This window comes from Brassica napus, chromosome C9 (assembly GCF_020379485.1).
Source record: "Brassica napus cultivar Da-Ae chromosome C9, Da-Ae, whole genome shotgun sequence".
Taxonomy (NCBI): domain Eukaryota; kingdom Viridiplantae; phylum Streptophyta; class Magnoliopsida; order Brassicales; family Brassicaceae; genus Brassica; species Brassica napus.
This window is the reverse complement of record NC_063452.1, coordinates 16,192,510-16,214,699: the sequence shown is the minus strand read 5'-3', so window position 1 is coordinate 16,214,699 and position 22,190 is coordinate 16,192,510. Positions and strand designations below refer to the sequence as shown.

The 22,190-nt window shown below is 39.7% G+C and overlaps 3 protein-coding genes across 5 annotated transcripts; all 3 read right to left on the bottom strand.

Annotated features, from left to right (window-relative positions):
• Positions 1–4,929: 4,929 nt before the first annotated feature.
• Positions 4,930–5,421, bottom strand: LOC106429097. The gene has a single exon (XM_013869839.1). The coding sequence runs from the start codon at positions 5,419–5,421 to the stop codon at positions 4,930–4,932; it is 492 nt and encodes a 163-aa protein (XP_013725293.1).
• Positions 5,422–13,856: 8,435 nt separating this feature from the next.
• LOC106429137 (ADP-ribosylation factor 1) lies at positions 13,857–16,160 on the bottom strand. Of its 2 annotated transcripts, none has more exons than XM_013869874.3 (7): positions 16,016–16,160; positions 15,299–15,467; positions 14,880–14,950; positions 14,692–14,811; positions 14,436–14,554; positions 14,261–14,342; positions 13,857–14,092 (listed from the first exon to the last, which is right to left on the bottom strand). In XM_013869874.3, the coding sequence occupies exons 2-7, from the start codon at positions 15,444–15,446 to the stop codon at positions 14,087–14,089; spliced, it is 546 nt and encodes a 181-aa protein (XP_013725328.1). In that variant the 5' UTR covers positions 15,447–15,467; positions 16,016–16,160; the 3' UTR covers positions 13,857–14,086. The 2 variants fall into 2 exon arrangements, with proteins under 2 accessions (XP_013725328.1, XP_013725329.1); XM_013869875.3 differs by having other exon boundaries at positions 15,299–15,461; positions 16,016–16,089.
• Positions 16,161–16,770: 610 nt separating this feature from the next.
• Positions 16,771–21,356, bottom strand: LOC106429126 (phosphatidylinositol 3-kinase VPS34). 2 transcript variants are annotated; one of them, XM_013869861.3, is made up of 17 exons: positions 21,004–21,356; positions 20,688–20,784; positions 20,476–20,572; positions 20,241–20,399; positions 19,939–20,148; positions 19,669–19,847; positions 19,395–19,542; positions 19,218–19,313; positions 18,965–19,100; positions 18,717–18,838; positions 18,386–18,577; positions 18,113–18,283; positions 17,894–18,031; positions 17,653–17,807; positions 17,419–17,562; positions 17,188–17,335; positions 16,771–17,088 (listed from the first exon to the last, which is right to left on the bottom strand). In XM_013869861.3, exons 1-17 carry the CDS (start codon positions 21,113–21,115, stop codon positions 16,951–16,953), a joined length of 2,442 nt encoding a protein of 813 aa, XP_013725315.1. In that variant the 5' UTR covers positions 21,116–21,356; the 3' UTR covers positions 16,771–16,950. The 2 variants fall into 2 exon arrangements, with proteins under 2 accessions (XP_013725315.1, XP_013725316.1); XM_013869862.3 differs by having other exon boundaries at positions 20,688–20,766.
• Between the last annotated feature and the right edge of the window lie 834 nt (positions 21,357–22,190).

Here is a 22,190-nt window from a genome sequence, read left to right as displayed (position 1 = left end):
CAAGTTTTTAAAGGTATAAGCAATGACCTCTGAGTTAAGGTGTTCATGTCCACAACTAGTGTATAACTCTACTATCCACGTTTTGGAATCCACGTCCACAATTAATTTTGTTTACAAGTTACCATACATATATGAAAATAGAACTTAAAAAATAGAGAATTTTAAATATAGTTTATTATGACAATTATTTTTATTTAATATATTTTAGATTTTGAGATAAAAACAAATGAAATCACGAAGTACAATACGAAAAATAATAAAAAAAACTAAGTTGTCCAAAAATCTAATGGACCTCATAAAAAAATGTGTCACAAGTGGAATGTGTTTTTTATTGTTTTTTGCAACTTTTTTTTTATGTGTTTTTTATTGTCCAACGAACATTTGGAAATTGTACTGGATATGAATTAAGCATAAGGTGATATTGATAATATTAAAAAAAAAAAAATTGTCGTTGGTATTAGTTTAATATAAGAGATTAATATAATCCCTTGAAACGTCTCGAAAGCTAAGCACACATGTAAAAAAATATATCAATCAATCGCATTCATGCATGCGCATTGCGTCCACTAAAGCATTTTCTTATTTGTGATTGTATGGACAAAATAGAGATATCATATCGCATTCGGGCCGGCCCAGCGTTCTATGGACCGTAAGAGTCGAGGCAAAAAAAAGGTTAAATCGTTGGAGGTAGGTTTCACTCTTTAAAACCCGATTTAGAAGATCCATCGTAATAAATGGTGGCACTCTGATGGGAATCTCTTCGAGTTTGGTGTATACTCATTAGTTTTGGATATGTTGTAAAAGAATGGGGAATTCGATCTCACTTATTAATGAACAATAGAGGTTCTTTTTATAAGGATTACAAAGTATAAGTAAAAAGAAAATTATCCAAAACCTAATCCAAGAGAAAATAGGAAAACTACTAAAAATAACAAGAAAAGGAAAACATCATAATCCTAAGTCGGCCAAGACTGGACGACTTAATACTAAGTCGTCCAAGCCCAGTCGACCTAATACTAAGTCGGCCAAGTGGCCGACTCTCTCTCTCCTCTTGGTCGCGGCCGCGGCTGGGCCTAGACATGGCTGATGGGTCTTCTCTTCTGGTCTTGGTTAATAGCAATCCACTCCATGATTTATAACACTCCCCCTTGGATGCTATAACCATATGGGTTTGTATCATGCACGACGTTGCCTCATTAAAACCTCTCTAGGAAAACCAAAAACCCAAGGTGGGAAAAAATGGAAACCGTAGACAGGAAAAAGAGTACAACACATGACACTCCCCCTGATGAAGGCATCACTGAAGATCCTTCAGCTGGCGCATTCCTATCTGATGAACCAGCTTCTTGAATGTTGAGGTTGGCAGAGACTTGGTGAAAAGATCGGCTGAATTGTCACTGGACCGAACTTGAACCACTTGAACTTCATTAGCCTTCTGCAGGTCGTGGGTGAAGAAGAATTTGGGCAAGATGTGTTTCGTTCTATCTCCCTTAATGTATCCATCTTTGAGCTGAGCTATGCAAGCTGCATTATCCTCATAGATGATCGTTGGCTCTTCTTTTTCCTTTCCCACGGCCAAGCCACTCTCTTTAAGAATATGGCCGGTCATGTTCCTCAACCACAAAAGCTCTCAGCTTGCTTCAAACATGGCTATGATCTCGGCATGATTAGAGGATGTTGCCACTAAGGTTTATTTTGTGGACCGCCAACATACTGCAACCCCACTGTGTATAAACACATAACCTGTCTGAGATCTAGCATTGTGTGGGTCAGATAAGTACCCAGCATCTGCATATCCGGCCAAGTTCTTTCCTGGTCGGCCGGTATAGAACAATCCGAGGTCTGCTGTTCCTTGCAGAAATCTGAACATATGTTTTATTCCGTTCCAGTGCCTAAGTGTCGGACATGAACTGAATCTAGACAGTAAACTCACGGCAAAACTAATGTCCGGTCTTGTATGGCTAGCCAAATACATTAAGGCTCCAATGTCACTTAGGTAAGGCATTTCCGGTCCGAGCATCTCCTTGTCCGGCTTCTTTGGTCCGAATGGGTCCTTTTCCAGGTCTAAGGACCTCACGACCATAGGACTTGACAAGGAATGAGCCTTGTCCATATTAAACTGCTTGAGTATCTTTTCTGTATATGTCTTTTGATGCACAAGGATTCCATTTTCTACATACTCAAATTGCAGTCCCAAATAGAACTTAGTTTTTCCTAAGTCTTTCATTTCGAATTCTTTCTTTAGACATTCGACTGTTCGGGAAATTTCTCCAGAGGTTCCAATTACATTCAGGTCGTCCACATAGACAGACATAATCACAAAGCCCTTGCTGTCGAATCTCTTTATAAAAATACATGGACTTATTGGATCGTTCTTATAACCCTCTTTCATTAGGTACTCTGATAATCTATTGTACCACATTTGACCTGATTGTTTCTAACCATATAAGGCTTTATTCAGCTTAATACAATGTTGTTCTCGAGAACCTTTCTTATCTTTGAGCTCAATACCCTCTGGAACTCTCATATGAATTTCATTATCCAATGGGCCATACAGATACACTGTTACTACATCCATTAGGCGCAGATCAAGTTTCTCTTTCACGGCCAGACTGATCAAATATCGTAATGTAGTTGCATCCACCACAGGGGAATAAGTTTCCTCATAATCTATTCCTGGTCTCTGTGAGAATCCTTGTGCTACAAGCCGTGCTTTGTATCTCACTACTTCTCCTTTCTCATTTCTCTTTCTCACAAAGATCCATTTGTATCCCACTGGTTTGACATCTCTAGGTGTCACGGTTATAGGGCCAAAAACGCTTCTTTTCTTTAATGATTCTAACTCCACGTTTATAGCTTCTTTCCATTTGATACAATCTGATCTTTGCATGCATTCATATATGGACGTGGGTTCTAGATCCTCATCTTTTTCCATGATCTCAAGTGCTACTTTATAAGCAAATATATCATCGACGTCGATATCATTTCTGTTCCATTTCATTCCAGACATTATATAGTTTATAGAGATCTCTTGATTGTCCGGCTCTTGTGTCCCATGAAGTTCGGCGTCCCGAACCCCATCATTTGGAACGGTCGGATCATTTGGCATGGCCGGCTCACTTGGCTCGACCGTCTGGGTCGGCTCGGCCGGTCCATTAATGTTCTGGACGGTTTTCTTGATGCTCTCGGATCCAGCACCTCTCTTGGACTTCCGAGGCTGTTTATCTTTGGAACCAATAGGTCTACCACGTTTGAGACGTTGTTTAGACTCTGTAGCCACTTGACCTTGTCCCTTCTGGACGTCTATTCGTATTGGTGCATTACAAGCCGGTATGTATGACTTTGTCACTCTATTTGGGTCAGCAAATGAATCTGGCAGTTGATTAGCTAGCTTTTGAAGATGTATAATCTTTTGGACTTCCATATCACATTATTTAGTCCGAGGATCTTGCCAAGATATTGATGGTCGAGACCATTCGATTTCATTTCTCAACCGGCCGTTATCTCCCCCTAAGGTCGGATATGTGGACTCATCAAACTGTGAGTCTGCGTATCTGGCCTTAAACAAATCACCGGTTGTTGGCTCAAGATACTTTATAATGGTTGGGGAGTCATATCCAACGTATATTCCCATCCTCCTTTGTGGTCCCATTTTAGTTCTCTGTGGTGGAGCAATTGGAACGTATACGGCATATCCAAATGTTTTGATGTGGGACATGTCTGGCTCATGACCCGTGAGTAAATGGGATGGCAAATATCTATGCTCACTAGATGGCCTGATGCGAATCAGTTCTGCTACATGTAATACGGCATGTCCCCACGCTGATACCGGTAGTTTAGACCTCATGAGTAATGGTCTGGCGATCAGCTGGATACGTTTAATGAAGGATTCGGCCAAGCCGTTCTGTGTATGTACATGTGCCACGGAGTGTTCTACACTTACCCCCATGGACATACAATATTCATTAAACGTCTAGGACGTAAACTTACCAGCATTGTCTAGACGTATAGTCTTTAAGGGGAAATCTGTAAAGTGTGCTCTAAGTCTTATTATCTGAGCAAGTAGGCGTGCAAATGCCAAGTTCCGTGTGGATAGTAGGCAAACATGCGACCATCTGGTCGATGCATCAATCAGGACCATGAAATACCGAAACGTCCCACTAGGTGGGTGTATTGGTCCACATATGTCTCCCTGAATCCTTTCCAGAAAATTTAGGATCTCTTTATCCACTTTGGCTGGTGATGGCCTAGTTATGAGTTTCCCTTGTGCACATGCTGCACATGTGAGATTGTTTGGGACAAATCCTTTGAACGTGTGCCCTTGTGAATTCATTATTAGTTTTCGCATCATATTAGTACTGGGATGGCCAAGCCGGTTATGCCATAGAGTGAAATTGTCGCAGGCATTAGCCTCGATCATACTGATCTTTGCATAGTATAGACCAGTAGCTATTGCGGGTACGGTCTCTAGGACCGTCCTATTGCCTTGGGTGATCGAAAATATGTTAAGGAATTCTTTATTTCCTTCTTCCCATGTTTCAAGATGGAAACCGTTCAATCTTATATCCTTGAAACTCAATAAGCTCCTTTTAGAGCTAGGGGAATACAAGGCATTTTTAATCTCTAGACGAGTGCCTTTAGGCATCAATATATAAGCTTGGCCGTGACCCTAAATCAGGCCGGCCACGCCCGCAATAGTGTGTATGTTTGCACTTTGCATTATGAGATTGACGAAGTATCTTTTGTCTCTAAGAATTGTGTGACCTGAGCCACTATCCACCACGAGTATACTCATCTCATTCATTCTATATAAGAAGATTTCTAATCTCAGAGACTTTATAAAACTTTAAAGCTTTCATATTTTAAATTCAAACAACAAAAATAAAAACACCAAAGCAATCACAGAACAATCAAAACTAAAAATCGAATTTAGTCTTTAAGACAATCGGATGTCTCGTGATCCATTGGATCATCCTTTTCATGGTCGAAATCATAATCAGCATCATACCCATTGTCGTGAACCATATGAGCTTCTGGTTTCTTGTTCTTAAGACTCTCTTGATATAGTTCACATAGATGTTTAGGGGTTCTACAATTCTTGGCCCAATGGTTACTCATCCCGCACCTGTGACAAACAGATTTGGTCGAGTAAGACGACTTAGATATACCGCCTCGACCGCGGCCAAAATTGGCTCTTCCACGGCCATAGTTGGAACCACGACCACGGTTATTGTGGTTTCCATATCCACGAACATAAGCATAATTGTCACGGCCACCACGTCCCTTGTACCCACCACGGCCTCTGCCGTGTGTTCTTCTCTCATTATAGACGTGGTTGCTTTCTTTGGGATCTTTCTTTTCAGCTTTGTGAGCTTCTGGTAATGGTTCTGATCCTGGAGGTCTCATCTCACTGTTCTTCATCAGGAGTTCATTATTTGGCTCGGCCAGAAGTAGGCACGAGATCAGATCAGTGTATGTGGCGAATCCTCTCTCTCTATACTGCTGCTGCAGCAACACATTCGTTGAATGGAATGTAGAGAAGGTCTTATCAAGTAACTCCTTCTCGGTTACTTCTTCACGACACAGTCTCATCATTGAAACTATTTTCACCAATACAGAATTGTATTCATCCACAGACTTATAGTCCATGAATCTGAGATTCTTCCATTCATATCTAGCCTTTGGAAGTAGCACCATTTTCTGGTGATCATATCTATGCTGTAAAGCGGTCCAAAGGTCTAGTGGATTTTCCATTGTTAAGTACTGATCCTTTAAACCTTCAATGAGGTGATGGCGTATAATACTAATCGCCCTGTATTTGTTATTATCATTCTCATTGTTTCCCTCGATGATAGTATCACCGAGTCCCTTTGACCTCAGGTTGATCTTTGTATCTAGCGCCCACTGTAGATAGTTATCTCCAGAGAGATTAAGGGCTGCGTAGTCTAGATTTGAGATTTTCGACATCTGGATCACATTGTCATTTAAAATTCAGATTCACAATGTGATCATTCGACCTTTAGACATTCAAAACAAATCGGCTACAAGCATGCCTTATTCGGCCATGTTTTTAAACAATAGGATCGGCTATGTAAATCTATTTGACCATGGTGCGAACAATCCTAATTATGATTCTATATGTGACAGAGAGATTTAAAGCCACACGTCCATATGCTTTATAAATGTAATCAGATTCGAATTCGTATGTTCTATATGCTGGTCGGTTTTTAAACAATACGAATGCAGTTCAATTTTCAGATTTAGATGTAATGTAAACAGCCTAAGCAAATCCGATTTCTATTGGATTCAATTTATGAATTTAGGGTTTCAATTTAAACAATACAGGCTGCTGGTTTAATCAATATGATTTCAAGGTTTCAAGGCCTTTAGAGTTTAAATTGATTTAGATTATTCAAGCAATCTATTAATCCTAAAACCTCAGATCATCAAACACTCAATCAAGAACAATTAAATTCGGATTCATTCTTTTAGGTTTAGGGTTTTGATTCCAGAATTAGGGTTTCTTAAATTCTGATCAGGAACAATTGATCAATCAAACAAATTCTAATGGAATCGATTCTGGTTACTAGTTATAAGATTTGTAGATTTTAATTTGTGATTTCTAGGGTTTCATCAAGAACAAAGTTTCCATAATAATGGATTAGGGTTTTGATCTTTCTAGGTTCTCAGATCACGGTATACCTTTGTTTCGTAGAGGTTTAGAACCGGACCACCTTTAGAGAGAGAGAGAGAACATATGAAACTTCGAGCTGAGACGAACGGATGCTTGATGTCTCCTATCGGGTCGCAGACGGGGGCAGGCGCGAGCTGAGGACGGACGCGGGTCTGTCTCGGATGCGATCGTAAGCTGGACGGGTTTCGTCTGAGCTGGGACGTGAGCTGAGGACGTCAAGGATTCGAGATGGAGTCGTCTGGGTTCAAGGATGAACGAAGAACGTATCTAGGGTTTAAGTGTGGTCGCCGGTTTAGGCTTTTAGGTTTCGATTTTGTCTCACGGTTCTGGAGGCTATCGTGCTGATAACGTGTTGTAAAAGAATGGGGAATTCGATCTCACTTATTAATGAACAATAGAGGTTCCTTTTATAAGGATTACAAAGTATAAGTAAAAAGGAAATTATTCAAAACCTAATCCAAGAGGAAATAGGAAAACTACTAAAGATAACAAGAAAAGGAAAACATCCTAATCCTAAGTCGGCCAAGGCTGGACGACTTAATACTAAGTCGTCCAAGCCCAGTCGACCTAATACTAAGTCGGCCAAGTGGCCGACTCTCTCTCTCCTCTTGGTCGCGGCCGCGGCTGGGCCTAGACATGGCTGATGGGTCTTCTCTTCCGGTCTTGGTTAATAGCAATCCACTCCATGATTTATAACATGATACTATTTTTGTGGAAAATAAATTATCATTATTTGACCAGTCTGAATTTGAGTTTTGGCATAAGTGATTTACATGATAGATCGTAACAGATGATCGGTTCATCCTTTGTTATTATTTGGAAGGTATTCCAAACTCGGTTCAGTGTAAGATTCATACAGAACGGCATAATACTATATGGGCCGTAAGGCAAAAAAAAAATTTTTACCCTCTAAGATTTATATTCAGATAATCTTTAAAATATTTTTAAAATTTAATAAGTAATATTTTTTTATATTTTGTGATGAAAATAACTATATACATATCAAATAATTTTAGTCATTTTCAAATTTATTTATTATATTTATAATTTCTTAGAAAAATATAAATTTATAAAAAAATTAAATCCTTTAACTATTAATATATGGAGGACACGAATTTGGAACTGAAGCCCTAATTAACCCCTAACTCAGCCGGCCCTAGAGTCATACCGGAGAAAAAGTTCTCCCCCGTTACAATCTTTACAAAAACCAGGTTTACGCGGAGAAGAAGGAGGGAAGGGGAGCTTGGTCTCTACTCTCTTGGTGCCCCCCATAAGCTTGAATCTTATATTCTCTTGTATTCCGATATATATAATTATTGATTTTCATTGAATTCCGTTGTATCTCAATTCATATTTGATAACAAAACATCTTTTTACCTTGAAATCTGTTGGGAATATTACCCAATATCGATGAGATGAAGATGGGATTAGACAACTAAAAGATTTAAGAAGAAGACTCTTTATAATTTTGGAAAGAGTTTACAAAGATTTTGTTTTGAGAACTCTCTCTTACAAATGTTTTCTCTCTTTGTTTTCTTGATTCTTGGATGATGTTACAAAGGGACTCTACACTCTTATTTATACTAGTGGAGGGTAACTACAAGCTAATTCTAGAGACTTCTCCATCTTCTTTTCTTAAACACTTCAACACACTTCTACACACTTCTCAATCCACACTCTTCTTCTCCTTCTAGATATTTCTTCTTCTTGGACTAAGGCTTGATTTGTTTTGGGCTTAAGGAGGGAACTCCAACAAATCTCCCCCTTCCCGATTTAGCCCGAAACAATTGCCATACCCGTGCCTTTGCAGCAATCTTCAAACTTCTTGATCGGTAATACCTTGGTCATAAAGTCTGACCAGTTTTCATCGGTGTGTACCTTGTTGAGATGTAGAAGCTTCTCTTCAAGAACTTCTCGAATCCAATGATGCCGAATGTCGATATGCTTCGAGCGAGAGTGAAAGCTTGGATTCTTTGCTAGGTGAATGGTGCTTTGATTGTCACATAGCACAACATACTTATCTTGATTTACTCCCAACTCAAGTAAGAAGTTCTTCATCCATAACATCTCCTTGCACGCTTCCGTTGCTGCGATATACTCTGCTTCTGTGGTGGATAAGGCAACACACTTTTGTAGCTTCGATTGCCAGGAAACAGCTCCCCCTGCAAAGGTAGTCACATATCCTGATATTGACTTTCTTGAGTCTTTATCACCAGCCCAATCTGCATCAATATAACCGCTTAACTCTAATTTTCCATTGCCAAAACATAGACACTTCTTCGTTGTGCCTCGTAGATAGCGTAGGATCCACTTAACTGCTTTCCAATGCTCCTTTCCTGGATTCGCTAGAAAGCGACTCACAACTCCTACAGCATAGGCAATGTCGGGTCTGGTGCACACCATAGCATACATGAGACTGCCCACTGCTGATGCATATGGGGTAGTCTTCATTTCCTCTTTTTCCTTCTCACTTGTTGGACTTTGCTTCGAACTTAGCTTGAAATGTCCACCAAGTGGAGTGTTCACTGGCTTTGCCTTATTCATGTTGAATCTCTCCAACACCCTTTCAACATATCGTTCTTGGGATAACCACAAAAGCTTCTTTGGTCTATCCCGAGTGATCTTCATTCCAAGAATCTGTCTCGCTTGCCCCAGATCTTTCATCGCAAAGGACTCTCCTAAGTCTTTCTTCAATGCGGTTATTTTGTTGCGATCTTGGCCCACAATCAACATATCGTCAACATATAGTAATAATATGAGAAAGTCGCCGCTTTCGTACCTCTTTATAAAAACGCAATGATCGTTCTTGGTTTTCTTGAAGCTGTGATCCACCATGAAGGAGTCAAACTTCTTGTACCATTGTCTTGGGGCTTGCTTGAGGCCATAAAGACTTTTCTTTAGTCGGCACACCAAGTCTTCTTTTCCTGGAACCTTGAATCCTTCAGGTTGCTCCATATAGATCTCCTCCTCGAGTTCACCATGTAGAAAGGCCGTCTTGACATCGAGTTGTTCAATCTCAAAGTCTAGAACCACTGCTAGACCAAGAACCACTCGGATAGAGGACATCTTCACCACTGGAGAGAATATTTCTTCGAAATCTATGCCTTTCTTCTGGTTGAATCCTTTCACAACCAATCGAGCTTTGTATCTTGGATTTGAGCTTCCCTCTTCATACTTCAACCTGTACACCCACTTGTTCTTCAAGGCTCTCTTTCCTTTTGGTAGCTTCATCAGCTCATAAGTGTGATTATCATGCAAGGATTGCATTTCATCTTGCATAGCTTCAACCCACTTATCTTTATGAGTGTCTCCTATGGCCTCCTCATAGCTTTGAGGCTCCCCCTCATCTGTAAGATTAACGTACTCATCTCGATAATATCTTACAGATGGTCTTGTTTCTCTTCCAGACCTTCTTGGCTCATGTTCTTCCTCTGGCTCCACTTAAACTTCTTCTTCACCTTCATCACCATTCGGGTCCATGATAGGATCCCCTTCGCCATCATCTCCAATCACTTGTTCATTATCTTGAGGCTTATGAGAATCTTCATTCCTTACAACCCTTAGCTTTGGTTTCTTTGATTTGTTGATGTCTTCGATTGTTTGATCTTCTAAGAAAACAACATCTCTGCTCCGTATAATTTTTCTGTTAACCGGATCCCAAAGCCGATAGCCAAAATCATCTCTTGGTGACCCAAGATAGATGCACTCTTTAGTCTTGGAGTCTAGCTTGGCTCGTTCATCTTTAGGTATATGAACAAACGCTCTGCAACCAAACACCTTCAAATGGTTGTAAGAGACCTTCTTACCCGACCAAACTTCCTCCGGGACATCGCCTTCCAAAGGAACTGATGGTGTAAGATTTATGATGTCCACTGCAGTCTTTATGGCTTCTCCCCAAAATGGCTTGGGTAGTTTAGCGTGAGAGAGCATGCACCGAAATCTTTCTGTAATCGTTCGATTCATTCTTTCTGCTAGCCCATTCAGTTGTGGCATCTTTGGTGGTGTCTTCTCCATCCTGATTCCATGAGCTTTGCAAAATGCTTCAAAGGGACCTCGGTACTCTCCACCATTGTCAGATCGAACACACTTGAGTTTTTGACCCGTACTTCGCTCTGCTTGGGCTACAAATTCCTTGAAAGCATCAAGAACTTGATCTTTTGACTTCAAAAGGTATACCCATACCTTCCTTGAATGGTCATCAATAAAGGTGACGAAATATGATGCCCCTCCATTGGATTTTTCGGACATGGAGCATACATCAGTATGCACAAGATCAAGAATATGCTTTCTTCTCATAGGCGTAGACGATCTTCGGAAAGAGACCCTATGTTGTTTTCCGGCTAAGCAATCATGACATGGTGAGAGAGAGGTACCTTTCATATCAGGAAGAAGTTTATTGCGAGAAAGTATATTCAAACCTTTCTCACTCATATGCCCGAGTCTTTGGTGCCATATATCAATGTCATCACTTGCGACATTTACTTCATCCTTGTAAAGCTTGGCTTGTGTTACGTATAATGAGCCTTCTTTTCTTCCTCGAGCCATGATCAAACTCCCTTTGATTAGCTTCCATTTTCCACTGCCAAAGTGACTGTCCAAGCCGGCATCATCGAGCTTTCCGGTTGATATGAGATTGAGTCGCATGTCGGGAACATGTCTCACATCTTTGAGAACTATCTTACATCCAGTGTTTGATGTAAGAATAACATCCCCCTTTCCAACGATCTTGCTTCTTCCTTGATTTCCCATTTGAACATTACCAAAGTCACCACTTTGATAGGTTGTGAAAAAGCTTCCATGAGGGGTGACGTGAAAAGAAGCACCATAATCAACGATCCATGAGCTATCATCAGAGCTAAGATTACATTCTCCAACAAGATATAAATCTTGGCTCTGGTCTTCAACAATGGTCGTTGTCTTGTCCTCATGCTTCTTTGTAGGATTGAACCGGTCTGGTTTGATATTACCGGCTTGTTTATCTTTCTTGAGAAACCGACATTCTGACTTCATGTGACCCGACTTACCACAATAATAGCATGTAACTCTTGGACGTGACTTGGATCTTCCTCGAGATTGGTCTCGTCCTCTGCTTCCATTGTGACCACGAGTCTCTTCTCTACCCCTTCTATCAACAATGTTAGCTTCTGAATAAGAACTCGAACCTCGCTCCTTCCTGCGAACTTCTTCGTTTAGAAGGCTATCAGTGACGGTGTCCATGGTAAGCTTTCCCTCTGGTGCTGAATTGCTTAGAGTGACGACTAGTGTGTCCCAACTCTCTGGTAGTGAACTAAGGAGTAAAAGGGCTTGCATTTCGTCTTCAACCTTCATATCAACTTTGTTAAGCTGATTTACAATCCCCTTGAAATTGTTCAAGTGCTCCATCATGCTCTGGCCATCCTTGTACTCCAACTTTACCAACCGTCGAACAAGAAGAGCTTTGTTTCGTGGTGTTTTCTTTTGAATCATGGATTGAAGTTTTGTCCATAATTCAAAAGCATTTGTGTAGGTAGAAACATGTTCAAAGAGAGATCGGTCAATGTACTTACGGATTACAACAACCGCCTTTCGGTTTAGTATTTCCCATGTTTTGTCATCCTTTCCTTCCGGCTTCTCCTTCATGATGATGGGTTCATGCAAATCCTTATAATAAAGGTGATCTTCCATCATCGGTTTCCAATAAGAGAAGTTGTCCGTCGTGAGCTTGAACATGTCACCTTCAAAGGTAACGGTGGCCTCCATCTTGAATCTCACGGGTCTTGATGTTATGTTTGAGCCTAGCTCTGATACCACTTGTTGGGAATATTACCCAATATCGATGAGATGAAGATGAGATTAGACAACTAAAAGATTTAAGAAGAAGACTCTTTATAATTTTGGAAAGGGTTTACAAAGATTTTGTTTTGAGAACTCTCTCTTACAAATGTTTTCTCTCTTTATTTTCTTGATTCTTGGATGATGTTACAAAGGGACTCTACACTCTTATTTATACTAGTGGAGGGTAACTACAAGCTAATTCTAGAGACTTCTCCATCTTCTTTTCTTAAACACTTCAACACACTTCTACACACTTTTCAATCCACACTCTTCTTCTCCTTCTAGATATTTCTTCTTCTTAGACTAAGGCTTGATTTGTTTTGGGCTTAAGGAGGGAACTCCAACAAAATCATAGTAATAAATTTATTTTATTCATTTCTTTCTCAATACGCATGTCAAAACTATAACCCTAAAATTCTGAGTAGATTTTGAGATCCATCATTTGACGTGTTTAAGATAAAATAGCCTTTTGAAGATTTTAAGTGAAATACACATACGCACATCAAAATGGCTGAAACAAACACGTCCGATTTGACAGTAGCAGCAAATCCATGAATCCCTCGTCGCAGACCGCATGCCAACAGCTTGCTGAGGACGAAACTCCTACAACCATCCCACCGCCACCACCACCAGTCATGGATCTTGATGCTGCTCTATCCGAGGTACCAACTGAATTACCAACTATTTTCTCTTTGTTGCTTCAACGTACAGGGCAATATGACATCGTGGAACATCATGCTCTACAACGCTTACATGAACTTTCCAAAATCCATGATGAACAGCAGGCGTAGATCAATTCTCTTGTCACCCCGTCACCAAAGAGCCTGCATAACCCCATCTTAGCACAACAAATGACCTCCACGGAGAACAGATTTCACAGCGTCCATCGCGAATCTAACCCAAAACACACAACCCTGAGCCCGGACAAGACCACAACCAACCTCGGGAAAATACAATAAAAAATTCTTCGTGCTACCAGCTCAGTCCATGAAGTCGTTTAAGTCATCGAAGAAATACAGAAAATGCCGTTTACAAATGTATCGTCATTATTCCTAGTTCGAACACGGAACATCAAGCTAAAGATCTCATATATATTTTTTAAAAAAAAACAGATCTTCGGGCTTATGATAGCTTTCTGTAGAGTTATGGGACGAACCTGATAATGACGGAGAACAAACATCAAACTGAAATTGTCAACTCTTCATGGAAAATCTAGCAGGACCATCTCTAAACTGGTTCTCTCGCCTATACACAACGATACCATCAACAACTTCTTTCAACTCTCTACGGTGTTTATTATTACTTCATGTTCATAGAAAAATGAGAATTTGACACGGACATGTGAACATTGTCCCAAAAGTAATAAAAGATAAATAAATTCATCACCAACGTTCTGTTATATCTATCGTTAAAGACAAGAATCTTAATATCACAATCCCAAAATAAATCATTTTTAACTGGCAACTTATACGACTCCATAACCACCAAAATTCAAAACAAAAAGAGAGAGAAAAAGGTTTTGAACAAGAAGCAGAGATAATGCTTCTCCCAGAAGCCAAAGCTTTCGTCTCACAAAGCTCAAGCCTGCAAGCAAAACGTAGAACAAATATCAAATGACTACAAAACCAAAGCAAACTTTCATTATAGTGTAGACTATAGGAAGAAGAACAAAGTCAACTGCACATCAGCTAAATTTCAAAAACTTTTCCCGGATACTATAATCTGGAATGTGTCTGTAAATGGAAGGCTCACTTTGTTAGCAATGTTGTTGGAGAGCCAGTCCAGACCTTCGTACAGTCCCTCACCGGTGGTGGCGCACGTGCTCTGGATGTACCTGAAGAGAACAACGGAACAGTGTTGGTTTTATGTTTTGAGAGCTCACAGACAATAACAATGCGAAACAACAAAAATGTTCTTTGATAATCACCAATGACGCTGCCGGAGAGAGTGTAGTCCAAGCTTATCGGTTATCTCCGCAGCATTCATTGCATTTGGGAGATCCTGCTTGTTAGCAAACACAAGAAGTACTGCATCACGAAGCTCATCCTGCAGATTACAATCATTAATAGGTCAGTCAGCTTCCTAGTCTGATTACTATCGTAAGTGTAGCACAAGACCAATGGAAGCAGCGTTATGGGATTGACTATAAGGGAGCAAGTAAGTGAAGAGTAGTAGTAAGGTACCTCGTTTAACATCCTGTGAAGTTCATCTCTTGCTTCAACAACACGATCTCTGTCATTGCTATCGACCACGAAGATCAGACCTTGAGTGTTCTGGAAGTAGTGCCTCCACAAGGGACGGATCTGTAAGAGAACACAAGTGAGGACACGTTTTCTATTACAACCATAGAAAGTTAAGAGATGGTAGAAACCTTGTCTTGACCCCCGACATCCCACACAGTGAAGCTGATGTTTTTGTATTCAACTGTTTCCACATTAAACCCTGTATAAAAACAGATCATACAATGAGTCTCTCCACAGATCAAGTATGTTGATTTAATTATAATCACGTTTCCTAAGACTGTTTGTACCCAAATCACTTGTCAATGAGTATTCTAATGTAGCCTCCAACATTTAATTTATATCTTTGTTTGTAAAAACATTAATTGAGGCAATTGGTTAAATCCAAATTTATAAACCCCATGCAACTAAAAGTATTGAGTTGATATTCTAGAGAATAGAACATCCAAAAGGCAACATCTATACTTGCAATGACCAATAAGCAAGATGGTGATCATGCAGGATAAATTATGTAAAAATGATGGTTATAAAGTAGAGAAGACTGACTGACCAATGGTGGGGATGGTGGTAACGATCTCACCAAGCTTGAGCTTGTAAAGAATGGTGGTCTTACCAGCAGCATCAAGACCAACCATAAGGATACGCATCTCCTTCTTCGCAAATAGCCTGCTGAAAAGCTTTCCAAATGAAAGCCCCATTTTCCCCTTCAGCTACTGATCCTGAAACACACACAAACAAGACTCAGATCTTAAACATTTTAACTCAAAGATTTTTGCCAATTTGAAATTCAAATAGAATACGAACTAGCCAATCATCATCCTAACATGAATAGCACTCTCGGTCTACTGCCAATTTGAAAATTCAACACACAAAACTATAGACTGCACTATGTGATTCCTGATCCTACGACCTACAGAGACTCATCAACGAGGAACTTGACATTCCAATCACGTAAACAATTCGGAAGCAAATGAAATGTGAGACAATACGATCGATCACGATAATACGTATTTCAAGATGAATCTCTTAACACAGGATCAGGAAAACTACGAAGAACGAGATAACTGCAGATAGATATTTCAATTAAATTCAGATCAAATCACGGATTTGAAAACAGGAAGCTGTCACAATCTCTGAAGAACAGAGGATCTAAGCCAAAGAGATCCGATGTGTATACGAAGCAACAGACTCCGAGAGCATCGAAATCAAATCATCAATCGCGTGAAAATCTTAAGAAGCAAAACGATCAAAAAGGTTTGGAGTTTACCTTTCGAGCTTGATGCGAAAAGATCTGAACGAGAGAAGTTTTCAATCAATGCGAGTAGGTAAAGTGAAAATGTATCCTCTAAACGTGTGTTATTTCACTACTACCCCTGATATTATCATTTTGTTTCAATTTATCCCAGAAACTAATTGTCGTGCATTTTTCCGTTAATATGGGTCCGATTGAAAATAGAGAAATTTCCGATAGACCTTTTTTAGTTTATTTTCAGAAAAATAAACTTCAAAGAAGAAAATGATCAAAATAAATCTTATTAAAGAATAAATATGCATTTATACCCAAGGGTTAACTAATCTAAATTTAGGATTTAAAGTTAAAGGGTGGGGTTTTGGAGATAGTATTTCAAATTTTAAAAAATAAAAAATAAATATTAAAATTTTCAAAACAAAAAAGTATTATTTTGGTCATTTTATTTTTTTTAGTGCTATTTTTGTTATAAAAACTTAAAAAAACTATTAGAGAGAACTGTCCGTGAAAATATTCCCAATCTGTTTGGTACGGTATTTATTGCTACTATACCCCATTTTTAGATACCCAAATTCACAATTGCATATTATGATTCTAAGAGATTAAAAGGAAAAGAGTTTCTTAGGTTTTTTTTCTATAATTTATAGTCACGGAGGCAGTATGGGAGAGCAATTTAAATTTGCAAGGACGAAAATTCAGAAGCTAAGGAAGTAATGGGAGCATTTTTAAATTTTCATTTTTTAAAATGAATGAAGAATCCACCAGGGTCAACATGGCAACAACACAAACGAACATATTCAGGGTTAACAAGTTTATTTACAGAGTAATAGTTTTGTCAGAGTATGTAAAAGCCAAGAACATAAATCAAACCTTCGAGTGTGTTTTATTGACGTGAGATAGTAAAAATAGCATATACATTTTCCGGCTAACCCCGATAAAGTTAACACTGGTTCTCAACGCCAGTATTGAGCCCATCTGTGTATGGTTTCAACCATTTGCGGGAACAGAGCGCTTACGCTTTCATTAATCAGATCTTGGAAGAAATGGATGCATGCTTCGTCGTCCATATCAAGCCTAAACTTTTCTTGGAGCTGTGCATAAACAAAAAGACGCAGCGTTTAGGAGACCAATAAGGCGCAAGCAAGAGCCGGTCCATGTACAAGAAAACCATAAGAGTGAAAGAACCTTACTTTGAGAATGCCCTTCTCTGGATCTGAGGCTATATCTGGAATAGTGGAACCCGCCATGAGATAGAACAGATTCAGAATAAGGTTGCTTGATTTCCGGAGAATGTTGTAGGCTTCACAACAGTAAGATTTGAACCTTGTGTAGTATTGGCTGCATGGAACACATAGTACTGAGTAAATCTGATGCTATATACCTCTCCAGCCAATGATTCATCGAGTTAGTAAACATGGTACCTTTCTGCTCCGCCCATGGCTTCCACCATTTCTTTACAGAGCTTCATCGGTGGAGGGAATGGTTTAGGATCTCTACCGAGTATAAACGCGAAATCAACGTGGAAAAGACGGCCATCATCTGTAAGGAGGAGGTTGTCCAGGTGTCTACATTTCAAAAACAGGCCATCAGCATTTGATTACAAGGCACGTATATATAAAGAAAGACTTCTTGAACACAATGCCGAGTAAACGTACCGGTCTCCAATGCCAAGTATATACGTGATCACAGAATACCCCGCACAGCTTTTTATAAAAGTCTCGAGGCAAGTTGCTGTTATCCCGAAAGGAGCATGCTCATCAGGATGAAACTTCTGCAGATAACTTGTTATGCTTCGGTGCTCTGAGAGAATCTGAACATGCAAAAGGCACCTATCTTAGAATAACGAGATTGTTTACTCTCGAAATTACAATGCCCTGATGGTGCTGCAGAGCGTACCTGAGCCAAAGAACGGGATGGTATGAACTCCAACATTCCTTCGTCATGTCCAGTTGCTAACACCTTATAAGGAGTCAGGCACAGATCAAGATTTTCTAGCTTAAGCAGTCTATCCATGAGCCAAACCATTTGAACAACCTATACAGGAGATTATAGAAAAAAAAATCACAACATGAAGAGAAGATTTATGACAATGAGATGCAATAAACCTAACTATACCAGTTGGTCTTGCCGGAGATCATCTCCCTTCTTAAAAATAACTTTACAACTTCCTTCGTCTTCTGTTCGGAAAGCTAGCATCAGAGGATTCAATTGACTTTTAAAGAGCGTTGATTCTCCGGGAACAATCCCTTTTATGAGGACACTAGGGGTAAGCGGTGATCGAATAGGCTGAAAATAAGCCGAATCCAGAAAATCATTACAACACTTCGAGTCAAACATTCTTTGATAAACAACACTTGTTACTAATTAGCTATACTCTAGTGAAAGTACCTCTTCAAAGTAGGTGAGTTCGCTAAGGAGTCCACTTAAAAGCTGCCTGAGCTTCTCAATTTTCTTCTGGGTGTTTCCACGTACATTTCTCACTTCTCGTGTAATGGAAACTAACTGAGCAGTAAGTCCTGTTTGGCCCACCAAACTTTGCCACAGTTTATTTCCATCTTCTCCATTAACATCAGGCGGCAGCTGATATTATTAAGAGGAAAACGACAATTCTATAGCAGTTAAAAACAGATCTCACTTGATGAATAAAACAGCTCAAAACGGACACAAATTACAACGTAAGGTGGCCACTACTACTCTCGCTAGAAGTAAGGATTCACACCTTTTTCATACTCTGCTCGAGTAAGTCGTATGTGCTGAAATATCGCTTGTTATAGACATGGTCAGTAAGTTCAACAGCAACATACCAGCGAAAAAAACTGGCCAGCTGAATATTCTGCAATGCTAGAAGTTCGAAGGAAGAATAACAGAAATCAATCAATGAATAACTCAGGGAACAAATGTAAATCAGTTACATAGAGAGAGAGAGAAAATCAGCAAATTTTCATGGATAATAAGTTCAGAACATACCCCGTTGGACGAGGAACTGAGAAAGTCTGGATCTATCAGAGCGTTCAAAACGGAGAGCCTGAACCAGTTGAAGCAAGTAACACTGGAGCTCTTCATCATCAGCTCTTTCAAGGACACTCACAGCATAAGCTCGAACCTATCAGTAGGTGTAGTGAGGAATTAGCAAACATTTAAAGATACCAAGATGAAGGAAAAGCAGATCTAGTACGAGGTTACAAGACCAGAGGAAAAGAAAAGTTGGCATATCTAGTACCTCTTCACTTTCGAATAGAGGAGACAATAGCTCCAAGGCATCACATACATCTATCGTTTCCCATTTGTACATCAGTTGAATTGCTTGCTTCGCTTCCTGCCAATATGGGAAAGATCATGCAACATGAAAAGATCAGACCCAAGAAAATAGATGAACAAGCAAAAGATGTACGCTTACCTGAACATCACTCCACTCCACGCAGCGAAGAAACTTTGTTAGAGCTCTCTTTTCAGACATCAGAGAGAAACGAAACTTCCAAAGAAGTTGTCTTTCATCTCCACTCAAAGTCCTTGTTGGCGGATATTTTAGAACTCTTTGTATTGATCTTTAAAAGAAGAAGATAACCACTTCCATTATAATATGATCAAGAAATGATAGGAAACTGTTTCTCTAAAGAGTGGCACACAACTTCAATTAAACCAAGAGAAAAAAAACTTAATTTCATACTTACTTCCGCTCGGTATTACTCGGCTTGAGATCCCTGTCAATAATGCCACGATCCAAGCTCCTTGCAAGCTTAAGTTGCTTGTGCTCTGAAGGATTAAACTTTCCTAGTTCTGTATCCCAGACAGTAACAAATTCATTTGTTGATCCTATTGGGGAAGTTATCAACAAATTGGCTCCAGACTCCTAGAAATCCAAAGCAGATAGACATAAATAAACATGGAGAAATTTTTCTATTTCAACAGTTAACACGGTCACAGACAGATTCAATAGCTACCTGAAATACGACTCGATGTTCAAAACTACAAAAGTCGACAACCAAGTAGAGATATGAGTTTCCATGTTTGGAGCTTTCTTGTTCCTTGATCTTATCCAAGGATTTCAACAAAAGTCGGTCCAGCCAATCAATACTTTGGATCTGCCCCCTTTCAAACTTATTCATGAGCTTCTCCAAACGCTCTAGCTCGCCTCGTTCATGCCGTGGAACCTAGAGTATAGCAAATTACAGAAACCCCAAGATAAAGGAAGTCGGCATAAAGAACAACATTTCGAAATGTAAATCAAGATTAATCAAGAAACCTTTCCAGGAGTAGAGGTAGGAAATGAACCATCCGCTTCCTTCCCCTGCCAGAGCCTAAGCTTCTGCTTTCCTGATTTCATTTGCATCTTGCTGTTAAAGAGAAGGATCGTGGCACCACCAATGAGTCCCTGACCTTTTCCACACGAAACATCCCATACCTAATAAAAGTATAGATTCTTCGATAAGCAGAAGAAAAAAAAACAGAGGAAGCAAAGGGAACAGCGATTTGTATACCGTGATGGCAAGTTGCGAGTGAGCAGTCAAGTCCCGATATTTAGAACTGAGAGTGATGAGTTCGTTCCAGGAGTATGGTGGCCCTGTAGTGTTCAACCTGGAATTAAGAAGAGAGCTAGATGAAACATCAAAACGCTTCTACAAAGGTCATCAAGACACATTCAAGGAAGGCAAAAATCATGAGAAGTATATATATAGAAAACAGAAGAAACCTTGTTCTCATGGGAAGACCAAAAGGAGCTCCATCTATATACAATGCACACTCAACGTAAAGCTCTGGTCTTTTGTCCTCTGCGCCGAAAACAACTCCTTAGAAAAAAAAAAAACATGAACCAAACCAACATCTCAAGAAACTGAACACAGTTCACTACAAATCTGTGTCTCCTTAGCAACAATAAGCAAGTTCTGACATGAAACCTTAAATTCTACAACAAGCAGTGATCGCATTAACATCAATCCAATTAGAACAGATTCGATTCAAATCTACTTCCACCAGTAATAAACATATAGATTGAATCTTTTGAGTACCCGAATCAGTAGAATTCTCGACGGGGAGGGTTCCATCGAGCTTCTCGATACGGAAAGTGACGGGCGAATTGAGATCGCAGGAGAGGAAGAAACGAAACTCACTCGCACCCATCTTCTGATTTTTTTTTTCTTCTAGAAAATCAAAATTAGGGCTTTTCTCATCTGCTGAAAGAGCTGAATCGATGGATATGGAGAATCTGAAACTTGAAATTCTGAAAATTCGATATTGTTTTAGGGTTGTAGACGACCGGCGCGGTGATTGATCAGCTTACGCTATTAAAACGTAGGCAGGCGGAGTCTTAACTAGTACCGTAGACGCCTCCGGCGAAATAGACTCGTACAAATGTTAAATGAAAAATACAATTGGAGGAGGCCTCGGACTTATCATCAGAATCCGCTCCGGATCCGTTCCGAAAATAGAATATCCAGAGTGTCCGGATCCGAATCCGGATAGTAAAATCTTGAATCCGTCCAAACCGAATCCGAATCCGGATCCGTATTTTTAAAATACCTTAAATTTTTAAATTTCATGAATATTTATATTTGATATATTAATATTTATACATGAATTAATCTTATAATATTATATTTTAGTTTTTACAATATTATAAACATACAGTAGAATCTCTATAAATTAATATTCCATAGATTTGCAGTATTTTTTAACTAATATTTATAAAAAAACTTTTTTCTATCTCATGGCGAAGACGACGGCGACAAGTTTCTAGGGTTCGATGGAGTTACGCAATTAGGATCCAGGGAATCAAGGGGTTACAGGATTTTCTTATGGGATTCTACATTATCAGGACGCGATTGTGCGAAGGATTCATGGTAGTTTCAAGGATCTGAAACATAAAGATCTTCTCGATGGTGGGGGCACAAGTCCAAGAGCAGGGGCTGCCAAGGAGGCTCGGGAAGAGGGAGAGATCCAGCAGCAGGAGCGGAGGAAATCTTCTCGCAATGAGCAGGAGGCTCCTCCTATGATTCCACTACAGGAAAACCTTGCCAGTTCAATCATCTTGGCTGATGTCCAAAAGGTAACTTCGGCTCCTGAGTGTGAGGAAAATGGTCTAGATGTGGTTAATGAATTACTAGGAGATGAGAATAATGATGTTGAGAACGATGTAATGGAGTTAGATGAGGAACGGGTTCATGGGATGGGGAATGATGAGGGTAGTGGTGATGGG